The sequence below is a fragment of the Salmo salar genome, chromosome 07 (genome assembly GCF_965601325.2).
Source record: "Salmo salar chromosome 07, fSalSal1, whole genome shotgun sequence".
Lineage (NCBI taxonomy): Eukaryota > Metazoa > Chordata > Actinopteri > Salmoniformes > Salmonidae > Salmo > Salmo salar.
The window spans coordinates 61,496,321-61,520,397 of NC_138297.1; the positions used below are offsets into that span (position 1 = coordinate 61,496,321).

Genomic DNA, 24,077 nt, shown 5'->3' on the forward strand with positions numbered 1-24,077 from the left:
CGTGGTGAAGCACCAACGTAAGGTATTCTGTGTTGTTCTGAGCCGTGGTGAAGCACCAACGTAAGGTATTCTGTGCTGTTCTGAGCCGTGGTGAAGCACCAACGTAAGGTATTCTGTGCTGTTCTGAGCCGTGGTGAAGCACCAACGTAAGGTATTCTGTGTTGTTCTGAGCCGTGGTGAAGCACCAACGTAAGGTATTCTGTGCTGTTCTGAGCCGTGGTGAAGCACCAACGTAAGGTATTCTGTGCTGTTCTGAGCCGTGGTGAAGCACCAACGTAAGGTATTCTGTGTTGTTCTGAGCCGTGGTGAAGCACCAACGTAAGGTATTCTGTGTTGTTCTGAGCCGTGGTGAAGCACCAACGTAAGGTATTCTGTGCTGTTCTGAGCCGTGGTGAAGCACCAACGTAAGGTATTCTGTGCTGTTCTGAGCCGTGGTGAAGCACCAACGTAAGGTATTCTGTGTTGTTCTGAGCCGTGGTGAAGCACCAACGTAAGGTATTCTGTGTTGTTCTGAGCCGTGGTGAAGCACCAACGTAAGGTATTCTGTGCTGTTCTGAGCCGTGGTGAAGCACCAACGTAAGGTATTCTGTGCTGTTCTGAGCCGTGGTGAAACACCAACGTAAGGTATTCTGTGTTGTTCTGAGCCGTGGTGAAGCACCAACGTAAGGTATTCTGTGTTGTTCTGAGCCGTGGTGAAGCACCAACGTAAGGTATTCTGTGCTGTTCTGAGCCGTGGTGAAGCACCAACGTAAGGTATTCTGTGTTGTTCTGAGCCGTGGTGAAGCACCAACGTAAGGTATCTGTGTTGTTCTGAGCCGTGGTGAAGCACCAACGTAAGGTATTCTGTGTTGTTCTGAGCCGTGGTGAAACACCAACGTAAGGTATCTGTGTTGTTTTGAAACAGATTGCTTTTGGCGAAGATCAATTGTAATTGAGGCGTGGGCCCATTTGTATTTGACAGTTATGTCTGAGGGATAACACTTTCCAAATGTGGCGGTTACTTGAAACCGTTAGAGAGACCTAAAGTGCCTCAACACACATTTTTGGGACTTGGGAGCGATGCGAGCAAATTAAACTGCAAACATTTATTCAGCATCAGAGCCTCATTTTGATCTGTGCAGTGTGTGAATTAAACATGGTTTGATTTAAGATGATTATAACTCCAACAACAATAAACTTGAACAAGAGGACTTCAGTATTATGTCAATTGTGCTTGCCTAAAATCAGCAGTCATTTTCCGATGGTGTATGTTTGTGTTCTTGTCAGTTCCCGAAAGTGCAAATTTGGTGAAATGTGCCTCATCAAAATGTTCCATTTGCAAATTGCTTTTAATGACTTATGTGGATCTGTAAAATGTCAATTGACATCGGAGCAAGAAATGATCCAAGTTCCTCGAGAAGCCGTTAAAATGTATCACAAAGCCAAACCGCCCACCAAAATGGCAGTTTATTTAGCCAAAAAGCAGTGGAACATTAAGTCTGCACTTACCAACAACGCTTTAAATGACCCTTCTGCTTTGTTTACCTCATTTAAATCTAAAGACCGACAGAAGATCATCAGTTGTAGCTCTGATCTAATAGCTTTCTGGTGAGAACGTCAGAATGTCATTTGCAGAACATTGCCTCCCGTTTGATCAGTTACGTTTTAGTATTTTCTTTTAAAACGATCAGACAGAATGCAGGTCTCTCACTCTCCCGGACAGATCTATTGTCTGTTTTCCTATGGGTTGACTCCACTGTCTTTGTGTCGCCTGTTCAACATGCCCTGCCTCTCTAGTCTCTGTCCTCCCCCTCTCCCTGCCTGGCTAACAGATGCACGGAGCTGCGTGAAGGCACCCGTGGATATTTGACTTGACGTTGTAAATATTTTTAAAGTAGCCATTTAAAACAGAATTATTGAAACATTAGTCCAAGGAGGCTGAGGTGATACCATGCGTGTCCCGTTAGTTACATTTCATCTGTGTTTATATGACACTAATTTCCACAGATGCTTTGTGCATCTGGATTTGTCGGGTAGCCCCCCTCCCCCACAACCGCCCTCAACGGAACAACACGAATGTGTATTTGATACTTTGCTAGCTAGCAACTTAATTGGAAGAGACTTAATTGGGAAATGATGCCCATAATGTATGGTGCTCAGCACGTCACTCCGCTGAGATGAATGTCTAAAACACATTTTTACGAGAGAAGGGTATAATCAAACTGTTAGGTTGTTGGGGGTGTCTGGCTAAGCGTATGTGGAACATACCATATGTGAACAGCCCGACATCTGTGCCTCTTTTTTCCCTTCCAGTTCTGTTTGTGTTGTGGAGGCAGATGAACAGGCTGTGATCCCCATGTTCTGGTCCCGACCCTGTTGATACAGGCAGAGTAAACAGCCATCCATCCTCCCTGTTGCATGCTACCACTGGCTGGTGCAGGGCTGGAGGCTGGAGTGGTACATTACATTGAAGTCAGACGAGACCCATCCGTCTGTACGACTGGCTGTAAATCCACCTCCTTTCACCCTGAGACGGGTCAGGGCCAGGTTTGGGCTGGACACCATCCGTACAATGTTGATACGCTACAGAATGTGCCCTCTTTACAACTGAACTGTTATCACAACCAAGGTGTGTGTGTGTATCTGAGAGGGCTGGCAGGCGAGAGAGAGGGCGTCGTCAGAGACACCCGGCGGTCCTCCTCTATTGGCTTATTAAGGTCTGATGTCATCACTGACGTACATTTACATTACAGTCATTTAGTCAACAGTCTAGGTCAGACTCCAGACCAGACTACTGAGATGGTGTTCCTGTTCCTCTGGGGGAGGAGGCGTTTCCCCTCAGGGCTGGTTAGGGTTGAGACTGAAGCAGCACGGAGAAGGAATCCGTTAAACTCCACTGCTGCTGGACGCCGCCTGTCTGTTAGCCACTCTCAAGGAATGCACAGTGGTTCATATATAAAAGGGTCAGTGCCTCGAACTCAGTAGAACTTTGTCAGTCTGAGGGAGGTTGAGTATCGCTGTTGACTCTAGTGCTGCCTGTCAGCCGTGTATTGTGTCGTAATTGGCCTCAAGTGGGCCACATCTCCTGTACTGTATACATACTGCATATCGTCCAGGGCTGGGGCTGTGGGCTGTGTAGGTGGGACACACTGTGGTCACTATGTCAGACGGCCCGGCTGACTCCTTGTGTCACGTACGGGTCAAACGGGCTCTGCCATAATCAGACAATGGGTGCTTTATGGCCAATGGGTTGATCAGCCCCTAACTCCATCCCCCTGAGACATTCTGCACATTGAATGTGAAGTAGCCACTCCATGACAGTCCTCCACAACCACCATGCTTTCCTCCACTGACTGTTGTTCATCTCCTCATATTCTTTCTGTCCTCAGACCGAGAATTTGGACACCTGCCTCAGTTTCCTGGACGCCAGAGGAGTGAATGTACAAGGGCTCTCCTCAGAAGGTAAGACTGAATTCTTATTTTTTTATTAAGTTGAATGTATAATGATGATTGTTAACCCATGTGGCTTGAGACAAGGCTAGGAACTAGGACTGTGGTTGTATGGTTTCTTAAACTATGGGTCAGTACCCCAACTGGACTCTGGGCCCGCAAATATTTATATGTCTTCTTGATTTGGGTCATTGGGTCACGGAAGGACGGTGAATTTCTCATTTGGGTCTCGAGCTGAAAAAGTTTAAGAAATCCTGATCATAAAGACGTATTTACCACAGGATGGAAGGAAGTTAGTGTGTCGTTGAGAGTTATAGCAGGATCGGTCAGCCTAACTACGCACGGTTTATGAATGGCCCATTTGAGGTTACTCTCCTCTTACAAGCTGCTATTAATCAGATATGCAGCCCTACTCGTATGGGTGTTAACATGTCTGAAGTAGCCCCACAGTAACTAGCCAACTGTTATTTAAGACCAGTGTTTGTTGTCCTGGACCCCCGGCAGTTTAACTCCCCTCTAAAGTTTGGGGAGGTGACGATGCCCTTGACCTATCGGAACAGCCGAAATAGCCGTCCCAATACTCTGACCGGCTACTCTAAATTCTGTCCCCCTAAAAACAGCAAAGTGACTTTGCCCGTCTGGAATTGAAGAGGGTACCTAAATATACAGGCTATTGGGTTACTCTGCTCTGTAGCCTTGTTCTTGGTCACTTTGCATCACTTTTTTATGGCCGTGGGTCTATGTCCCCCTGGGCCATGTGTATGAGGAGTGGGCCAGGCGAGGGTCTCTGTCCCTCTGGACCATGTGTATGAGGAGTGGGCCAGGCGTGGGTCTCTGTCCCTCTGGACCATGTGTATGAGGAGTGGTCCAGTCATTCCATATACCCCTAAGCTAGTGAGGACTATGCTTCATTGAATTAGCTGTGGGTTCTGCAGACTTTTGAGGCCTCCATACGCTTGTGCTTAGTTTTTACGAGGCGTGGAGTTTGACAAGAAACGGGATGTTTGATGTACTTGGAGGGTATAGGATTTTTCCAAGAAAACAATCTAATAATCTTCTAGGAAAAAAACTCCAGAAAGGCGTCTTGTGGGCGACCTCAGCCTCAGATGTGCCAGATTTAATGATCTTGTTTGTCGCATGCGTCAAAGTACCGGAAACACCCCTGATATAACTTTATAGCAAGCAAACAAAGACTTAATACATAGCATAATAAAACTGGACTTCCTCATTTTCTGTTCAATGCTAGAAAACAGCCAACAAACACTACAACAACCATTCAATGTCCAGCACTCTTTTGTTCCGCAAGGGTATTCAATACCCGCTTTTCAGTTCCACCAGTTAACCCGCAGATAGGTTAATCCGTGCCTGCTGAGATCTATTCAAGGGTCACTCGCTCTAGTCTAAACCAAACCTTTTAAAAGCAGGTGTGAACCTCTAAAAGTGTCCTTCCTGCAGTTCATAGCCATGTACAGCGAGGGGTCATCCGTGGCAGGTCGTTAAGTGGTGGCAGGGTCTGTACGGTGAGGGAGAACCTGCTGGACGGCAGGGCCCTGCTCCCACTGTGACGACTGTGACACGAGCCCAAACTTACTCCTTGATCTCTGTGGGCACAGATGCCTGTTGGAATAGGCCTGTTTTTCCTAGCCTGGGTAGCACTTAACCGCCTCTCCTTGCTGGGCCAGTGAGGACACCCATACTCACTCTCCTGATCCCCAACATGGGGATCACGTCTACTGTCTCCTCCACTCTGTAAAACCAGCAGTCCATATCTTCTGCCTTCATCAGATAACTAGCTGGAAGAAGCACAGGTCAGGACCAGTTCTGGATGGAACTCAATTTGTCAGCTGGTTGGGGAACAGAGTAGATGAAATGGGAAGAGAATGTAGAATACGAGGTTTAAAGACCTCAGATCATATCACTTTTGAAAGGGAAATGTCTAACTTCCTCTTTCACTACAGTCAAGTTCGCAGCCTTGGTTGTTAGGGTCAAATGTTATTGAAAGAGGCCAAGGCTAAATCGGCCCGCGTCTGGGGATTAAATCCAGGAAAGATTCATTGGTGGGAGCGGTTCAGCAGTCTCATTTTTCAAACAATACTTTTCCAGTACCATTCAGGCCTAGCAGAACCCTCCATCTACCTCCTCCGAAGTCCTTTGTGGCTCGTAAAATCCGCCCCCAAAAAAGACAAAAGGTTAAATGAAACCGCGTTAACCACTTAAAAGTCCCTCGAAGCAGGGCCCATATACTCTGACCGTGGCCCAAGGAGGACTGGCACCAAAGTGCTGACAGCACTTAGCCCACGTTGCGTTGAAACTGGGCATAAGACATGTGCTCCTGTATGGTGGGGCCAATGGAGCTTAGCAGAACTAACCATAATTGGATAATTCTGAGGGAGAGGGTCTCTGGAAGCAGGCTGAATAGAAAGAGTGGGAGCAGGCTGGTAAAGCAGGCTGGTAAAGAGCAGGCTGGCGTTAGAGGAAATCCTATCATGGTTGACCTCCCTCCGTTACCCGATATCTGGATCAAGTTCGGTTCCATTTTCCTCAGAATCGTAGCTGTTTTGTTTTTCTCTAAATGACAACCCTGCTGCAATATCTGTGTTTAATGAATTTGTTCCACATCCAAATGAAGCACAAGGAGACAACTGGTCACATTGATATCAAATGTCTGTATTTACAGTATGAATAGATGTTCACATGGTCGACTGCTTCTTTCTCATACTCTTTAGGATGGTTTTCCTTGAACCAGATTAAGCCTAGTCCTGGACTAGTAAACACTTTCAATGGAGATTCTCCATTCAGCATGTTTTTTTTCCCGGGAAACTGGCCCTTCATGTTTCAAATAGTAACCTCAAAGGCCCTGTATTTCTGTTTTGCTATTGTGTTCTACACAGTAAATCTCAAATTATTCTGTGGCCAGTGACAAATTGCTTTGCCGAATGAATGTGGGACGTTTTCCTTCTTCAAGTGAATACTGCCCGTTTGGACTGCTGCACTGTAACAATATAAATGACTGCTTCCTGGAGTTTGAAATCGAAAACGTAAAGATTAATCTTTCCAACTTTTTGTAATCGGCAAACAACAGGCCAAGAAAGTTGAGCCCCCTTACGTAAACTGCTGTGTCAGCTGTTGAAATCTTTCAAACAGCGTCTGTGTCAGCTATTCTGATATGAAAAGCCATTTCACAAGTGGATGCGTTAGCGCTCCGATGACGGGGGCTGAGCGAGAGATACATTTTCATTCCTGGATTTCAGATGAATCATATCACAGTTGATAGGCTCCCTTTGTTTTGCAGGGAGAAGTGAACTTTAAAAGCATTTTAGAGTAAGTTTAGAGTGAATGTGCAACCTAGTCAGAACCCATTTCTCACGAGGACGAAGTCACTCAGCCAGTGGTCTTAGGTGAATCCCTAGTGCAATAACTGTGAAATAGTCAATATCAACAAAATTAAATCCAAAAATAGGTTGCCATGGTTACAGTTAAATTAGCCACTTGTTCTGTTAGTAATAGCACACTGTACCTGACTCACTATTTCAGTCTCACTTCCTCATTTTGAGACTAAAACAACACTAGATACTCACTTCCCTTGTCAGATGTGTGTTTGTGTCTTCTCTGAGCCAAGCCAGGGATCACACAGGGCGGTAATATAAGTAATTTAGCTAGCTGACGCTTTTATCCAAACCAATTATAGTACTGCGTACATACATTTCTGTGTGGTTGGCAGCAGCGAGATTTGAACCCACGTTCCTGATAATGATGTGCTCTGTTCCCCTGTCTACCCGTCAGAGATCCGGAATGGGAATCTAAAGACCATCCTGGGACTGTTCTTCATCCTGTCTCGCTACAAGCAGCAGCAGCAACAGCAGCAGCAGTACTACCAGTCTCTGGTAGAGCTCACACACCAGACCACCGGGGCGGCGCCGGCCAGCCCCCTCAAAACGCAACCAGAGATGCAGTCCAGGTAGGCTCAGTTGTCCTCACATCTCAATGGCGTCGTGTGAAGTTGGCGCTAGATGCTACATTTTGGGTCAGTTTTGCATTTTCCTTACTAATGGTTTTCTAGTCACATTTGCAGCCACTATGCTGGTGTGTTATTTTGTTTCTGAACACATTTGATCTTGGGATATTTTTACTTTGGTGTATGGTTCAAATTGAGCTTGTCTCGTCCAAACAGGTCCCTGCTATGTACTGTCACACCATTTGTATTTATTATGGATCCCCATTAGCTGCTGCCAAGGCAAAATTAGCTGCTGCCTGGGGTCCAGCAAAATGAAGGCAGTTTATACAATTTAAAAAACATTACAATACATTCACAGATTTCACAACACACTATGTGCCCTCAGGCCCTTGCTCCACCACTACCACATATCTACAGTACTAAATCCATGTGTATGTGTGTGCATAGTGCGTATGTTATTGTGTGTGTGTCTGTGCCTATGTTTGTGTTGCTTCACAGTCCCCGCTGTTCCATAAGGTGTTTTTTTCATCTGTTTTTTAAATCAAATTTTACTGCTTGTGTCAGTTATTCGATGCGGAATAGAGTTCCATGTAGTCATGGCTCTATGTAGTACTGTGCCTCCCATAGTCTGTTCTGGACTTGGGGACTGTGAAGAGACCTCTTGTGGCCTGTCTTGTGGGGTATGCATGGGTGTCCGAGCTGTGTGCCAGTAGTTTAGACAGACATTTTACCATTTAATAAACAGATAGGAGCTAACAGAGGAACATTTCAACACTTTGCAGAAGTAGACAGAAAGTGGACACTGCCGCTGCCCACTAAGCAATAAAAACAGGAAGGGATCCAGGCCCATGTGATGTAAATAGACAGCCCAGCCTGAGAGAAGCATCTAAAGAGAGGTTTAAAGTACCACACATGGGTGGGATTCCCCTGGCGAGCTCAGGTTACACCTCCCAACCATCCCAACCAGGCCCTGGTCTGGCCTGCTGCTGGTGTACGGATGTATTCTGAGGTACCCGGTGTTGATCCTCTGGTCACTGTCAGGACTGGGTAACGCTAGGGAGGGAGAGAGGCAAGGAGGGGCAGAGTTTGAGAGGCTATAACTGAATAACTGAGTCTAGGGGTTTTAGCATGGCTGTGGGTGGGAGGGGTGCACAGAGAGGCACAGCTGCCCCTCATTCCTCCCTCTCGGGCCTCAGCTCCCTGGGACCTCTCCCAGTCAGAGGCAACAACAAGCGACAGGTGCGGGTCCGATACCCCTGCCGGCCTGGTACAAGGCCGACGCTGGCATTCCAGCGAGACTACCACCGCCATGGCAGGATCGCCCAGTCCCACAAGCCGGGCCTGGGTGAGGTCACACAGCAGAAGTAGGCCAGGAGGCCATAAGGAGCCAGGAACCAGAGGGATAGTTAAATGTATGGGGCTGGCTTCCAACAACACCCAGGATCTGCCAGGATTTCCTCAAGGTCTGCCAGGCCCAGTAACGTCTCATTCCCCTGGGGGGATTATTAAATCAACACCCCACGAGAGGTGATGCTCCACAGCCCATCACTGCTACAGGAAGCCATTGTTCTCCCAGTAGAGAAGTGGTCAGTGTGGTGGTGGTTTTAATGGAGAACCAGATACGGTGTGTGTGTGTGCGTGTGCGTGTGCGTGTGCATGTGTGTGTATGTGTGTGTCAAAAATCTGACCCAAACCAGGATGATTTATCAGTCTGTCATAAATAGTTCAGAACCAACACAAGAAGGATATTTATGTATTCAACTGTAGGGGAATATGAGGGCATGTTACATTAGCCAATTAGCTTGAGCTGTAAAGTGTTTCAAGTGAAATATACTCTGAGTAAGCATTTACCTCTCTGCCTGTATGACATGCAGGTTAGCATTTTTCATCATGAATCTTGTACTGGAGGCAGCTCTGCAGAGTGGACACTAGTTGGAACAGCCACAATGTCATTGAACCTAACCTTAACCCTAACCTTAAGCACACTGCTAACCCTAATGCCTAACCCTAACCTGAAGCACACTGCTAACCCTAATGCCTAACCCTAACCTTAAGCACACTGCTAATCCTAACCATAACCACACTGCTAAGCCTAATTCCTAACCCTAACCTTAACCACACTGCTAACCCTAATGCCTAACCTTAAGCACACTGCTAAGCCTAATTCCTAACCCTAACCTTAACCACACTGCTAACCCTAATGCCTAACCCTAACCTTAACCACACTGCTAACCCTAATGCCTAACCCTAACCTTAACCACACTGCTAACACTAATGCCTAACCCTAACCTTAAACACACTGCTAATCCTAACCTTAACCACACTGCTAAGCCTAATTTCTAACCCTAACCTTAACCACACTGCTAACCCTAATGCCTAACCCTAACCTTAACCACACTGCTAACCCTAATGCCTAACCCTAACCTTAACCACACTGCTAACACTAATGCCTAACCCTAACCTTAATCGAAGACTAAAAGTCACATTTTTGTTTTCATGCATTTTTACAGTATAGCCAATTTTGACTTTGGCCCATCTAGCAGAAGTTTTGCATCAAAGACAAGACTCATCCCAATAAACGTCAACCTGCGTACAGCATTGTTTGATTTCACAGACGTGACCAGCCCTGTCAGGATCTCTTGACCAAAAATACAATCTAGGACAATGTAGTCTGATCCACTGAAAAATGCAGTGTTGCTTTTTATAAAGCAATTATCAATTATCTTTCACTCACTTAATCACACACACACACGTCCTCCTCTCTCCCCCCAGACACCAGTGAGGCCGATCAGGGCTCCAGCAGCAAGTGCTGGCTATAGAAAGCCCAGTGCTGCAACTGTAAATGTGAGCAGGCCAAGTGCTCTGTGTGTGCGTGCGTGTGTGCGTGTGTCTATGTTGGGGGGGAAACTCCCCATTGGTGGCCCGCGACACCCAGGAGCCTCTGGGGCTGGAACAGTAGAAGGTAGTGGGGCAGCATCTGCGATCCCTCCCACTTAACTCATCATGTCCCATGGTGAACAAGTTGACCCCCTTGTCTCGCGCTCGCGCCTGCCCACTGCCAAGCCCCGGGAGAGAAAGAGTCGTCTGCTCTATGGGAAAGCCAAGCCAGACCCCTCTAGGTACAGTACTGAGTAGAGTGTCGGTGCCTGTTGGCTCTCTGTTCTGATTTAAAGCCAAGCGTGCTACTGTAGTTGGATTAGGAGACTGTGTTGATGTCATCATGAACTGGTAATTGACTGCCTTTATTCAAACTAGTTTCACATCTATGCTTAGTATTATTGCCTGCATACGTTTTGATGTGTTATTTTGTGAAGTTGGTTGAAAGGGAACTATGAGTTGCTGCTTGTGGAGATGTTTCTGTATGTCGTGTCTGTAAGTGAATCCACTCTATAGTCTGTAAGTGAATCCACTCTATAGTCTGTAAGTGAATCCACTCTATAGTCTGTAAGTGAATCCACTCTATAGTCTGTAAGTGAATCCACTCTATAGTCTGTAAGTGAATCCACTCTATAGTCTGTAGGTGAATCCACTCTATAGTCTGTAAGTGAATCCACTCTATAGTCTGTAGGTGAATCCACTCTATAGTCTGTAAGTGAATCCACTCTATAGTCTGTAGGTGAATCCACTCTATAGTCTGTATGTGAATCCACTCTATAGTCTGTAGGTGAATCCACTCTATAGTCTGTAAGTGAATCCACTCTATAGTCTGTAAGTGAATCCACTCTATAGTCTGTAAGTGAATCCACTCTATAGTCTGTATGTGAATCCACTCTATAGTCTGTATGTGAATCCACTCTATAGTCTGTATGTGAATCCACTCTATAGTCTGTAGGTGAATCCACCCTATAGTCTGTAGGTGAATCCACTCTATAGTCTGTAGGTGAATCTACTCTGAGGTTTCTGAGCGGTCGTGTTTCTATGTTTCTATATGTAATGCTATGAGCATTCCTGTCTTTTCTCACAGGCTTCAGTTCATCACTATATTGACAGTTCCGTCTAGACTATCCGTTGAGCTTTAGATGAGCTGTATACAGCAATGTGGTATCAATGTGGTAAGGGATTGTGTAAAGGCGCTAGGCAGGCGTGTGTGTGTCTTTACTTTGAGAGGTAGAGCGAGAGATGGAATTCCCACTCCCTGATTTAGCCTCGTTTAAAAGGGCGTGTGTGGGTGCGTGCGCATGTGTGGGTGTGTCACCGTCGGAGGACATCTTCATACCTACTGTCAACAGAGGAATCTGCTGTTGTGGATCATGGAGGGATTAGCTATTGGCTGACCTCAGAATTGTGACACTGTTGAGGCAAAGTGAATAGATAACCATAGCTCATATCTAATAGGACAGCGATGCCTCTCCAATATAGCTCTCATATGCTATGCACAAGGCCATGGTCGCAGTTCATTAGATTGCGCTCGGTGATGTATGTCCTAATCAATGTGACCTGACATATTGTACAGCGTATCTTTACCTCATGTGTTTTCTCCACATGGAAATATCTTAAAGGTCGTGGTTGAGATAAACGCTAGAGGGTAGGAATATACTGTGGCTTTTATGTTCCAGTAGACTTTATAGGGGATGCATTGGGCCACAGGGAAACATGTGCTGTGCAGTCCCCTGTCAGTTGAATTAAGTGAAACACATGCTGCTGGACAATTTCAATGCACTGTAGGCTAGTGTAGCGCCAGCTCTTTCTACCAGTTCCACAGACCAGTAGCTAGTGATCTAGCCCTGTGACCCTCTCTAACTTTAAACCCCATCCGTTAACCTGACACTAATGCCTATTCACAATAGGGCCAGCTGAAATATGAAACTTAGGGAGAAAATGGGAAAAGATCCAACGCACGTTCATGTTAAAAGATGAGAAAGGTTTGAGCAGAGCTGTTGCGCCCACGTTGCGGCTTCATCCTCTGGGAATGATGGCTTCTATTAATCATGGCACCGCGGCTGTCTTCCTTAAGTGAACCGACCATTTACTTTACCCCTCGCACAAAGGATTCTGGGAGGAGAGAGGATAGAGGAGTGAGTGGGGCGCATCGTTGGTTACGGGGGTTTTATTACGTCTCTGTCAGATGGCATACATGCACCTTCCATTAGCACAATCATATGAACAGCTAGATATAATGGGAAATTGCCCTGTGTGTGTTTTTGAAGCTCTATGGTACTTCCCTAGCCCTTTGATGCTCTATGATACTTCCCTAGCTCATTGAGGCTCAATGGTACTTCCCTAGTTCATTGATGCTCTATGATACTTCCCTAGTTCATTGAAGCTCTATGGTACTTCCCTAGCTCATTGAAGCTCTATGGTATTTCCCTAGCTCATTGATGCTCTATGGTATTTCCCTAGCTCATTGAAGCTCTATGGTACTTCCCTAGCTCATTGAAGCTCTATGGTACTTCCCTAGCTAATTGAAGCTCTGTGGTACTTCCCTAGCTAATTGAAGCTCTATGGTATTTATTTAGCTCAGTGGCATACAGCAGAAGAAGAGCCATGCATAATGGGTATCTCAGAGGTCAATTAGTAGCCACCCTTAACGGCGTTGTCAGAAACCAGATGTTTTTGGTTTTCAGGGATACAGAATTTTCAATCTAACTTCCGTTTTCCCTAAAAAACGGAAGTGGGGACTCTGCTCAGGTGCTTTTCTACGCCTGCTACGTTTGGTTAATTAGTAGCCAACAATGACTTGGCACCTCCTCAAAATCAAATCAAAGCCTTGTTAATTTACCAGGGAGAGAGAGCGTCCACAGTTACGACTTAGACAGTCAGTTTGACTAAAACTCATTAGAGTTGGGGGTAATTTGAACAGGAGCACTACGCTACATCAAATGATCGTTATCACTTTCATTGGGAGTTGGGAGGCCAACCATGCATTGATAAGGGTATGGCTCTGTGTTGCCCGGTTTTAATCTAAGATAAGATCTCTTCAGTGGCCCTAATGAAACCAACTGAGAAATAATGTCTAATAAATGATTTATTTATTCTGTAAAATGGAATACGTTCTCATCACAAGTGGCACCAAAACCTCTCTCTCCCAACTTCCTTCCATCTGTCCTTCCTTTTCCTGTCTCTCTCCCATCTGGGAGGAAGTGACCTGTGAACCATAAAGATGACCTGAATATTTATATCTTATAAGAATATTCAGAAATGCAATCTAAAAGCTTTTGATAATCTGCATATCCCGTCTGTCGCCCTGTAAAACTGCACAAATATTTCCCTTGAAAACCGCAGTTATTTTATTCCGATAATTATTGAGTGTGCTAATTTACCCAGCATGCATTAAGTGTTCAGTCTAGTCTTCATTTGCATTCCAAGGCAACTGGCACTGGGACTGGGTATCACTCACCTCTTATGGGTGGTGTATTGGCCCTCATCTCTTCCACTAGCCCAAAACTAACAAACTAACAAACAGATATACACAGAGGACATGTCCTGACTGTCGGACAAGATCAAGTAACTCTAGATGACCAATTCTATTGTTTATTCAGCTACCTGTGTGTTTGTTTGTGATGACAGTTTAAGGCCAGGGAGGTCAGCTTTCCTGAGTCCCCTCTGGCGGTGTTAGGAGTCTTAGTGGTCAGCTTTGGGAATTAGTTCTACAGTATTGCATGTGTGATTTATAGAGTAGAGGAGACCTTCTTCCCTTATACTGTAGACATGAATAACCTGCTTCACACTGGACTGACTGACAGTCCACCACAACCACAGGAGGCTGTTGAGGGGAGAACGGCTCATAATAATGGCCGGAACAGAGCAAATGGAATGGCAACAAACACCTGGAAACCATGTGTTTGATGTGTTTGATACCATTCCACTGATTCTGCTCCAGCCATTACCACGAGCCCGTTCTCCTCAATTAAGGTGCCACCAACCTCCTGTGGTCCACAACATACCCAAGGGTCTCCTGATTATCAAAGGGTGCACAGCATTTAAATTCATGAAGTAGAAAAAATACTGTTTAATATGGGGAGGACGGGCTCGTGGTAATGTCTGGAGCGGAATCAGTGGAATGGTATCAAATATAACACATCCATGCGTTTGATGCCATTCCATTCACTCTGACCATTATTATGAGCCATCCTCCCCCCAGCAGCCTCCACTGATGCATAGATATACATAACCTAGAATGGCGTAGCAGTACATATTATTCTGGACAGGGAGGCTGTGGCATTGCTCTTAGTTGAGCATCATGGTCATGTCCACCCAGGTGCGAACCTCGGTGACTCAGGTGTACACAGAGGGGGTAGAGGTAGAGCCACCACTGCTGCCCCAGGACACAATACCGACCAGGCTCCACACCTTGTTCTTCTCACTGACCAGGGGGCCACCGGAGTCACCCATGCAGGAGGAAACACCTTTGCCACCGGCACAGATCATCATTTTGTGAATCATGTTGCCCCAGTGCTTCTTGCACTCCTCCTCAGACAGGAGGGGCACAGCACCCTGCTGCAGTTTGTTGGGATCATTTGCAGGCCGGTAGCTGCTCATGCACCAGCTGGAAGTCACACAGGCCATGCCAGGGGCGAAGATGTCTTCGTACGAAGCCAGGCACACGGGGGACACTTTGGCACTCAGGGTGGTGGGGGTGGCCAGCTTGATCAAGATTATGTCATTTTTGATGGTGCTGGGGTTCCACCTGGAGTGGGTGAACACTTTAGCAGGCTCCAGGATCTGGATGGCTTCATTGCTCATGAGCATGTCGTGCTCGCCGGTGGGAGGTCTTGACATCGCAGTGAGCAGCAGTCACCACCTAGTACTTGTTGATCAGGGAACCTCCACAGAAGTGGGTGCCAGATTGCTGCAGGGACACCTGCTAGGGCCAGGAGTTGGGCACAGCCTCCTCACAATTGATGACGCGGCCATAGCCGCGGGGGAGATGGCGGGGTTTCCGCAGCCAAACGCGAGACAGGAGCCATTGTGGTTACGTGACAGTCTAGAAGACAGAGATACTAATTATCTCCAAACCCCATCCACCTGTAACCAATCAGAGACTGTGGTTTGTCCACCCCTCCCAAAAGTTGAGGGTAACCATGGTAGAATATTAACCTCAACGATGTCATCCTGGTAGAACCAGTCTGATAAGTAGGGACTCCAGACTGATAAAATTGTAAACTTAGCAATCAGGCTGGTTCTACAAGAGCGAGACTCTGATCAAAACAGCTTTTTATCCTAGCTTAATGCTAAGCTTAATGCTAATAATATATATATTATTTTTTTATTATTGTGTGCTTGTTGACATTTACTGCATTGATTGAAAGGAACTAGGAACATAAGCATGGACTACTGTAGGTAGTTATGTTAGCTACAAACATATATTTGGTAAAGCTAGGCACATGCCGAAACTTAGCTGACTTTGCTAGGAAGATAGCTGGCTGTGAAGATGGTTAACCAGCTAGCGGAAGCTAATGACATGGCTGGTGCTAACAAGCTAAGCGAGATAGGAAGCTAACCTATAATGCATTATGCTCTCTGGCCTTATACCAAGTAGTATAAGCCACTAATAAGTGTATTACTAGTCATTATAAATGCATTTATAAGGCATTATGTGTATGCCTCATTGAAAGTGTTACCAGGTAATGTCAGTATTTAGCTTTGATCAATAGGGGGTCAATTGTTGTTTGTTTTCAATGGCCGTTTTCTGTTATAACAATGTTTCCTATATGCTTAGTACTATTGCATGCATAGGTTTTTACTTACTATTTTGTCAAGTTGAGGTTAGTTGCTGGCTAATGCTTCAGTCTGCAATTTAACTTAAGGATCTGCCCCTTTTTTTCAATTTTGCCCTAAAATGACATACCCAAATCTAATTGCCTGTAGCTCAGGACCTGAAGCAGGGATATGCATTTTCTTGATACCATTTAAAAGGAAACACTGAAGTTTGTAGAAATGTGAAATTAATGTAGGAGAATATAACACATTAGATCTGGTAAAAGATAATACAAAGAAAAAACCATGGAGTGTATTGTATTTTTTTTGTACCATCATCTTTGAAATGCAAGAGAAAGGCCATAATGTATTATTCCAGCCCAGGCGCAAATTCGATTTTGGCCACTAGATGGCAGTAGTGTATGTGCAAAGTTTAAGACTGATCCAATGAACCATTACATTTCTGTTCAAAATGTTGTATCAAGTGTGTATCAAATGTAACTAATTGGTTTATTAATAACTTTTCATGTTCATAACTGTGCACTCTCCTCAAAAAATAGCATGGTATTCTTTCACTGTAATAGCTACTGTAAATTGGACAGTGCAGTTAGATTAACAAGAATTGAAGCTTTCTGCCAATATCAGATATGTCTATGTCCTGGGAAATGTTTTTGTTACTTACAACCTCATGCTAATTGCATTAGCCTACGTTAGCTCATCCGTCCCGCGGGGGACCCGCTGATCCTGTAGAGGTTTTAATCGACTCCTAGGTTTTTTTGTGGTAATGTCTCAACATGACTACATGTAATGCTATGAGCATTTCTGTCTTTTCATAAAGGCTAGGCTGTCAGTGCAGCGACAGTGTGAGCTGGGCCTTTGTCCGAGCGTGCATGTGTGTATTAATGCATGTGTCGGCAGGTATGTGTGTGACTGTGCACTGATTCTCTTCCTCAATAGTGTGCAGCGATTTCTACAGTCACACACAGCAGATACATCACAACATATGCCATTTTAACGAGTCTAATCAGGAAGTGTTCATTCCATCTCTCGCTCAAAATGAGTATAACATCCTGGCGTTTTAAAGCAATTTTTTACATTTCACATACTATAAAACGTTCTATTGTCACACACCCAAAATGCCGACTAGAACGCAAATAAATACCGTATTCAGACACGGTCTGTGTCTTTACTTTGGATAGAGAGGTAGAGCGAGAATTGGAATGAACACTTCCTGATTAGCCTCGTTAAAATGGCATATGATGTGATGTGTCTGCTGTATGTGACTGTTGCAAACCAAACGCTAGGCTAGATACAAGGTTAGGTCATACGTTAATGGAAGCTTATTGCTTTTCTTTTGTCATTTGCTGTCGTGAAACTTTCAGATAGAACAGCAACAAGTATGTTTGCATCATACCCTTGGAATATTGATGATATACACACAGCTGGAATGCTGTTTCAGCCAATCAGCATCCAGGATCCAAAATACCAAGTTTATAATAGCCCTTATACACTTGGTTTTAAGTTTTGTCAATGATTCCGTGGTGCTGTACTTTAAAAAAAAAAATGTATTATTATTATTATTTCTTTATTGAAAATCCGAAACATACAATATACTTGCAGTGAAGCCGCTCAACAACTACATCATACCAGTCATCCAACAGACTCTCATTCAGAGCGACACACAGAAGCATCCAGGGTCAATGCCCTGCTCAAGGGCACGTTGACAGATCTCCCACCAAGCCAAAAAACGTGAATCCGAACCTTCCAAGATCCCCCCACAGTTCCCCAATAGCTGTCCCTCAACCATTCGAGACCCCTAACGCTAGCAGTAGATTCAGTCAGCAGTAAACCGACTGTGGTAACACTTTACATTAAGTTCCTCTCGTGTACTAAAACATTACGTTGTGATTGTAGTAATCATACAATTACTACACAAGCATATTTTTTATGTTCAAGTATGTTTATTGAATGTCATGTTCAGTTCAGACCAATGGGTGGCACTTTCAGTCTTGGTAGCTATAATGCTTAGGTGTTGTACATTACATAGTAATATATAGAATGACATAGCAATACATAGTATGACATAACAATGCATAAAATGACATAGCAATATACAGTATGGACAGGGACGCTGCAGCATGGCTCTTAGTTGGCGGCCAGGGTCTGGTCCACCCAGGAACGGAGCTCGGTGACGCGGGCGTACACAGCGGGGGTAGTGGTGGAGCAACGGCTGCTGCCCCAGGACACAATACCGACCAGGGTCCAGACATTGTCCTTCTCACAGACCAGGGGGCCACCGGAGTCACCCATGCAGGAGGTAGCACCAGCACCACCGGCACAGATCATGACGTCGGAGATGCTGCTCCCCCAGTGCGTCTTGCACTGCTCGTTGGACAGCAGGGGCAGAGCAGCCTGCTGCAGCTCGTTGGGGGTGTTGAGAGCGTTGTAGCGCAGCAGACCCCAGCCGGTGGTCACACAGGTCATGCCAGGTGCGAAGACGTCGGCGGTCTCAGCCAGGCACACAGGGGACACGTTGGTGTTCAGGACAGCAGGGGTGGACAGCTTGATCAGGGAGATATCGTTGTTGATGGTACTGGGGTTCCACTTGGGGTGGGTGAACACCTGTGGGTGAGGAGAGGGGGTGCGGTAGGTTGAGGGAGAGAAGGGACGGTTAGAACTGAAACCTTTATCAAATGGAGAGTTCGGGTAGGACTACAGGACAACATTGCTCAGAGACACTGATCGGATCAGCTGAGCTGGCGGGGGATAGGCTGATCCTAGATCAGCACCTGAGGGGAACTTCTTCCCAGAGCTGTAGAGGAGGATGTGTGACTGTGCTGTACCTTAGCAGGCTTCAGGATCTGGATGTCCTCAGCGTTGTTGCCACTGCCCTTCTTATGCTCTCCAATGATCACGCGGTGGTAGGTAGCGACGTTGCAGTGAGCGGCGGTGACCACCCAGTTCTCGTTGATCAGGGATCCCCCACAGAAGTGGAAGCCGCTGGTCTGCTGCAGAGATACCTGCCAGGGCCAGGAGTGGGGCACAGCCTCCTCACCATTAACGATGCGGGCATAGCCAGACACCTCGGGCTTGATGGCGGGGATGCCGCAGCCTGTTTACATGAGAACATTTAGTAAACACTTAGCTCGTCATGTTTTATAACAACAGTAAATGCTTTGTTTATTGCAACATACTCAACCATGGGCATCCAACGTATGGAAGTGTTTCCAAATAACACCACCAAGTGCTAGCAATGTAGCAGTAGCACATAATGAGAACAGTAGTGGTCCAAGACCAGAGCCTTGAGGAACTCCACAACTTACTTTTACACTCTTAGCATTAAAACAAGGGTTAAGGGTTAAATCAAGGAGGTAACACTGTAGGTAAAGAGAAGGTGTGAATACTCACCGTAGGCGGCGCTGACAAAGGCAAGACAGGACACAAACCAGAGGAAAGCCATTGTGAGAATGTGACAGTCTAGTGGACCGGGGACCCTATTTATTCCCAACCCCACCTGTCTATAACCAATGGGAGACCGAGGTGTGTCCACCTCACTCGAAATTGAGGATAACCATGGTAGAATATTAACCTCAAGGAGGGGGATGATGTATCCAGCTGCTTATCGACGCTGGGCGATCAGACTATTCTCAGCCATGTAACAGGAGGGCTAGAGCAGTTATCGAAACATGACCTTCAGTGCTCTCAGAAACTGTGCTCCAAACAGCCTCTTATCATCACAGAGGGAGAGGCCCCCTTCCCACTCAACCCTATTACAATGACATTTTAGTCATTTTTTTTAGCAGACGCTCTTATCCAGAGCGACTTGCAATTAGTGCATTCATCTTAAGATAGGTAGGTGAGACAACCACATATCACAGTCATAGTAAGCACAATTTCCTCAATAAAGCAGCTATCAGCAAAGTCCGTGCTAGTAAGAAAATGACAAGTGTGAGTATTAGTGCAAGAAAGACCTCTCCTCCCTCTCATCTTATAGTACATCTCCCAGGGTTCATTGAGACATAGGAAGCAGTTTGAACACTTTGTAAGATAAACCATTACATATAGTATGTGGAACATGTTGTTTCATTAGGAAAGGGTCATTAGAGTATTTAAATCAATGGTTGATTGTTTTCATTCTATATACTGTATCCAATGTCATTTTAAATGTATTTTCAAACCAGAGATGTGTATGTATCGCTCTGAATAGTGCTAGAGAAGGATTTAGCTAACAGTTTTAAGACTTTATATGCAACCGTTTTATACAGTGCTATGTAAAATTCATATTGCATGATCATGAATGAATTTGAGTCTCATGTAGAATCATTTGGTATTTTCTTGTTATTTTTCTAATTTTGTAGTGATGTAACCCTATTTCCTACATGTGTCCTTCGTTGGCCTGATAACACATGTCCATTCCCTCTCCACTGGAAAAAACACACCTGCAATTCAAAACCCCAGATAACAACTCTCTAGAGTCCCTTTCACTGTGTGTTCCTCTTGTTTTAGTCTTTTGACTTATATCACTGAAGAGTATTACATACTAAAACGACTTTGTCCTCGATCCTTACACCTCTATCAGGCTAACATAATGTTACCTATAGCTATCAGACTAACATAATGTTACCTATTGCTATCAGACTAACATAATGTTACCTATTGCTATCAGGCTAACATAATGTGACCTATTGCTATCAGGCTAACATAATTATTGCTATCAGACTAACATAATGTTACCTATTGCTATCAGGCTAACATAATGTGACCTATTGCTATCAGGCTAACATAATTTTAGCTATTACTATCAGGCTAACATAATGTGACCTATTGCTATCAGGCTAACATAATGTTATCTATTACTATTAGGCTAACATAATGTGACCTATTGCTATCAGGCTAACATAATTTTAGCTATTACTATCAGGCTAACATAATGTTAGTTATTACTATCAGGCTAACATAATGTGACCTATTGCTATCAGGCTAACATAATGGTATCTATTACAATCAGGCTAACATAATGTGACCTATTGCTATCAGGCTAACATAATTTTAGCTATTACTATCAGGCTAACATAATGTTAGTTATTACTATCAGGCTAACATAATGTGACCTATTGCTATCAGGCTAACATAATGGTATCTATTACAATCAGGCTAACATAATGTTACATTTTACTATTAATGTTTTGTTGTGCTATGCATCTCAGCAATTGAGGTGATGATGTTTAAATATTACATACAGGATAACTCACCTGAATGTTGAACTTTTTGTGTGATTGTTTTTAGCGAATGAAAGTCTAGATTTTCACAGCCCATCCATACTGCTATATTAGTTTACAACATCAACATATTAGTTTCCCCTGTTTTAAAAATGAAAACAGTAGCAACTTCATGTAAAGTGCAACTTAATGTAAAGTCTGACCCAATGCAACTTAATGTAAAGTCTGACCCAATGTAACTTAATGTAAAGTCTGTCCCAATGTAAAGTGTGACCCAATGTAACGTAATGTAAAGTGTGACCCCATGTAACATAATGTAAAGTCTGATCCCAAGTAACGTAATGTAAAGTCTGTCCCAATGTAAAGTGTGACCCAATGTAACTTAATGTAAAGTGTGACCCAATGGAACTTAATGTAAAGTCTGACCCAATGGAACTTAGTGTAAAGAGTGACCCCAAAGGCCAAGGCGTTGTATCTCTGCTGTGCTCCCACCAGTCAGTCCTCAATAGACCTGTATAGCTGTGCTCAATAGTCAGTCCTCAATAGACCTGTATAGCTGTGCTGAATAGTCAGTCCTCAATAGACCTGTATAGCTGTGCTCAATAGTCAGTCCTCAATAGACCTGTATAGCTGTGCTCAATAGTCAGTCCTCAATAGACCTGTATAGCTGTGCTCAATAGTCAGTCCTCAATAGACCTGTATAGCTGTGCTCAATAGTCAGTCCTCAATAGACCTGTATAGCTGTGCTCAATAGTCAGTCCTCAATAGACCTGTATAGCTGTGCTCAATAGTCAGTCATCAATAGACCTGTATAGCTGTGCTGAATAGTCAGTCCTCAATAGACCTGTATAGCTGTGCTCAATAGTCAGTCCTCAATAGACCTGTATAGCTGTGCTCAATAGTCAGTCCTCAATAGACCTGTATAGCTGTGCTCAATAGTCAGTCCTCAATAGACCTGTATAGCTGTGCTCAATAGTCAGTCCTCAATAGACCTGTATAGCTGTGCTCAATAGTCAGTCATCAATAGACCTGTATAGCTGTGCTGAATAGTCAGTCCTCAATAGACCTGTATAGCTGTGCTGAATAGTCAGTCCTCAATAGACCTGTATAGCTGTGCTGAATAGTCAGTCCTCAATAGACCTGTATAGCTGTGCTCAATAGTCAGTCCTCAATAGACCTGTATAGCTGTGCTCAATAGTCAGTCCTCAATAGACCTGTATAGCTGTGCTCAATAGTCAGTCCTCAATAGACCTGTATAGCTGTGCTCAATAGTCAGTCCTCAATAGACCTGTATAGCTGTGCTCAATAGTCAGTCCTCAATAGACCTGTATAGTGGGCTTGATGAAGCTTGGCAAGACCACATGCTTTCAGAGCCACTCACCCCGACCACCTGGCTTTTACCCTGATTTACTGTGTGTTCACTATGATTAAAGCAGTCCTTTTCTTCATTAAACACCCTTTTGTTTTCTTTGTGTCCGTCGCGAGTTCCCTAACTATTTCCTGTCTAACGCCAGCAGAGGCCAAGCGAGCCAGTAACCACCAGCCTCGCAGTTAATTCTCTCAACATGACTAAGAATGAGTGTCCCATTGTAAACTATGACTTTGCCTGGAGGAGTTTCCTTCACCACTTCCTCTGTAGGGTTTTTTATTCACCTTCGTTAAGAATGTGTTTTTATTTCTGAAGTTAGTCATGCGTGCAAACGTTTTTCGAGCAGGTGGTTCTGGGAATTGAACCCACTATCCAGGAATTGCATAGGGGCGGCAGGTAGCCTAGTGGTTAGAGCGTTGGGCCAGTAACCGAAAGGTTGCTAGATCAAATCCCTGAGCTGACAAGATAAAAATATGTTGTTCCGCACATGAACAAGGCATGTGTTCCTAGGCTGTCATTGTAAATAAAAATGTGTTCTTAATTGACTTGCCTAGTTAAAATAAAATTAAAAAATAAATTGCAAGCTCCATGCTCTACCAACTGAGCTACAGAGGACATACACATGAAATGTGTGGCCCGTCACGTGAACCGCAGTACGGGTTCACACTATGTGCTTCTTTCACTAGGGCTCGTGTTGTTAGTTACTGTCTCTGTCTCGCTCAATGCTCTCCTCTGACTCTCCTTATTGCATTACATGATATCTCAAAGATGCTACAGTTTAAAGAGTCCAGCGAGCCGTTGGCCTCATTCCTTCACTAAGTCTGCGTCTCTCTCTGCTCTCTCCACAGTCTCGCTGCGCGGTATGGTAGTCCCCCGGGTCACAGTGGAATAGGAGCAACACCACAGAAGAAAAACACAAGGTATGACTCTCACATGGCTAACTTTCTTTCACCTTCTTTCAGTTCATGTCGACATGAATGACACATATTGTGTACTTTACTGTACAACCTCTTAAATTCATAATAATCTACTTGTGAAAATCTTGGCACAAGGGAGTTCTTACATTTGGTTTGGTAGTGCATCTATCTTAGAGGATTTCATAATGGAATACTTTGTGTTGGCTATTCTCTGATGCCAAACTAATATCGGCACTTGGCGATCGTAGGCGTCAGTGACGTGCGTGAGCCATTAAACTCAAGCCTATGTGGATTAGGGGCCATTTTACCGAATGCTGCATTGAACAGAATGACTTGCTGTGGTTGCTTCCAGCCAGTTCCAGGCTCCTATACTTCACCAGGCCAGTTGTCTGGCTCCCAGAGCATTTGTTTCTCCTTTGACGGTAGTGGCTGGTGGGAACCAGCGTGCTGGCAAATTACTTAACGCAAACCCCGCCAAGCTATGTGAAATATGTGCTGGACAGCATTGACAACCCTGTGGGTTGTATTCCCCTTCAGAGCATTGACAAGCC

At 44.8% G+C, this 24,077-nt stretch overlaps 2 protein-coding genes and 1 pseudogene across 18 annotated transcripts in view; 1 reads left to right on the plus strand and 2 right to left on the minus strand.

Annotated features, from left to right (window-relative positions):
- LOC106609740 (neuron navigator 3) overlaps window positions 1-24,077 on the plus strand; it is a 238,463-nt gene that overhangs the window by 79,131 nt on the left and 135,255 nt on the right. For 15 of the 17 annotated variants that reach the window (XM_082977814.1, XM_082977810.1, XM_082977811.1 and 12 more), the window contains exons 4-6: window positions 3,369-3,441; window positions 7,213-7,387; window positions 23,458-23,529. In XM_082977814.1, the coding sequence (XP_082833940.1) occupies window positions 3,369-3,441; window positions 7,213-7,387; window positions 23,458-23,529 (320 nt within the window). Of the gene's footprint in view, window positions 1-3,368; window positions 3,442-7,212; window positions 7,388-10,349; window positions 10,613-23,457; window positions 23,530-24,077 lie in introns of those variants that run through there. The other 2 variants (XM_082977823.1, XM_082977824.1) reach the window with 2 other exon arrangements.
- On the minus strand, window positions 14,552-15,435 carry LOC106609692 (chymotrypsin B pseudogene; annotated as a pseudogene).
- On the minus strand, window positions 17,969-19,483 carry ctrb (Chymotrypsin B). The gene is given in 3 exon segments (NM_001141093.1): window positions 17,969-18,643; window positions 18,865-19,133; window positions 19,430-19,483. Coding segments are annotated over 3 exon segments (798 nt in total). The 5' UTR covers window positions 19,482-19,483; the 3' UTR covers window positions 17,969-18,166.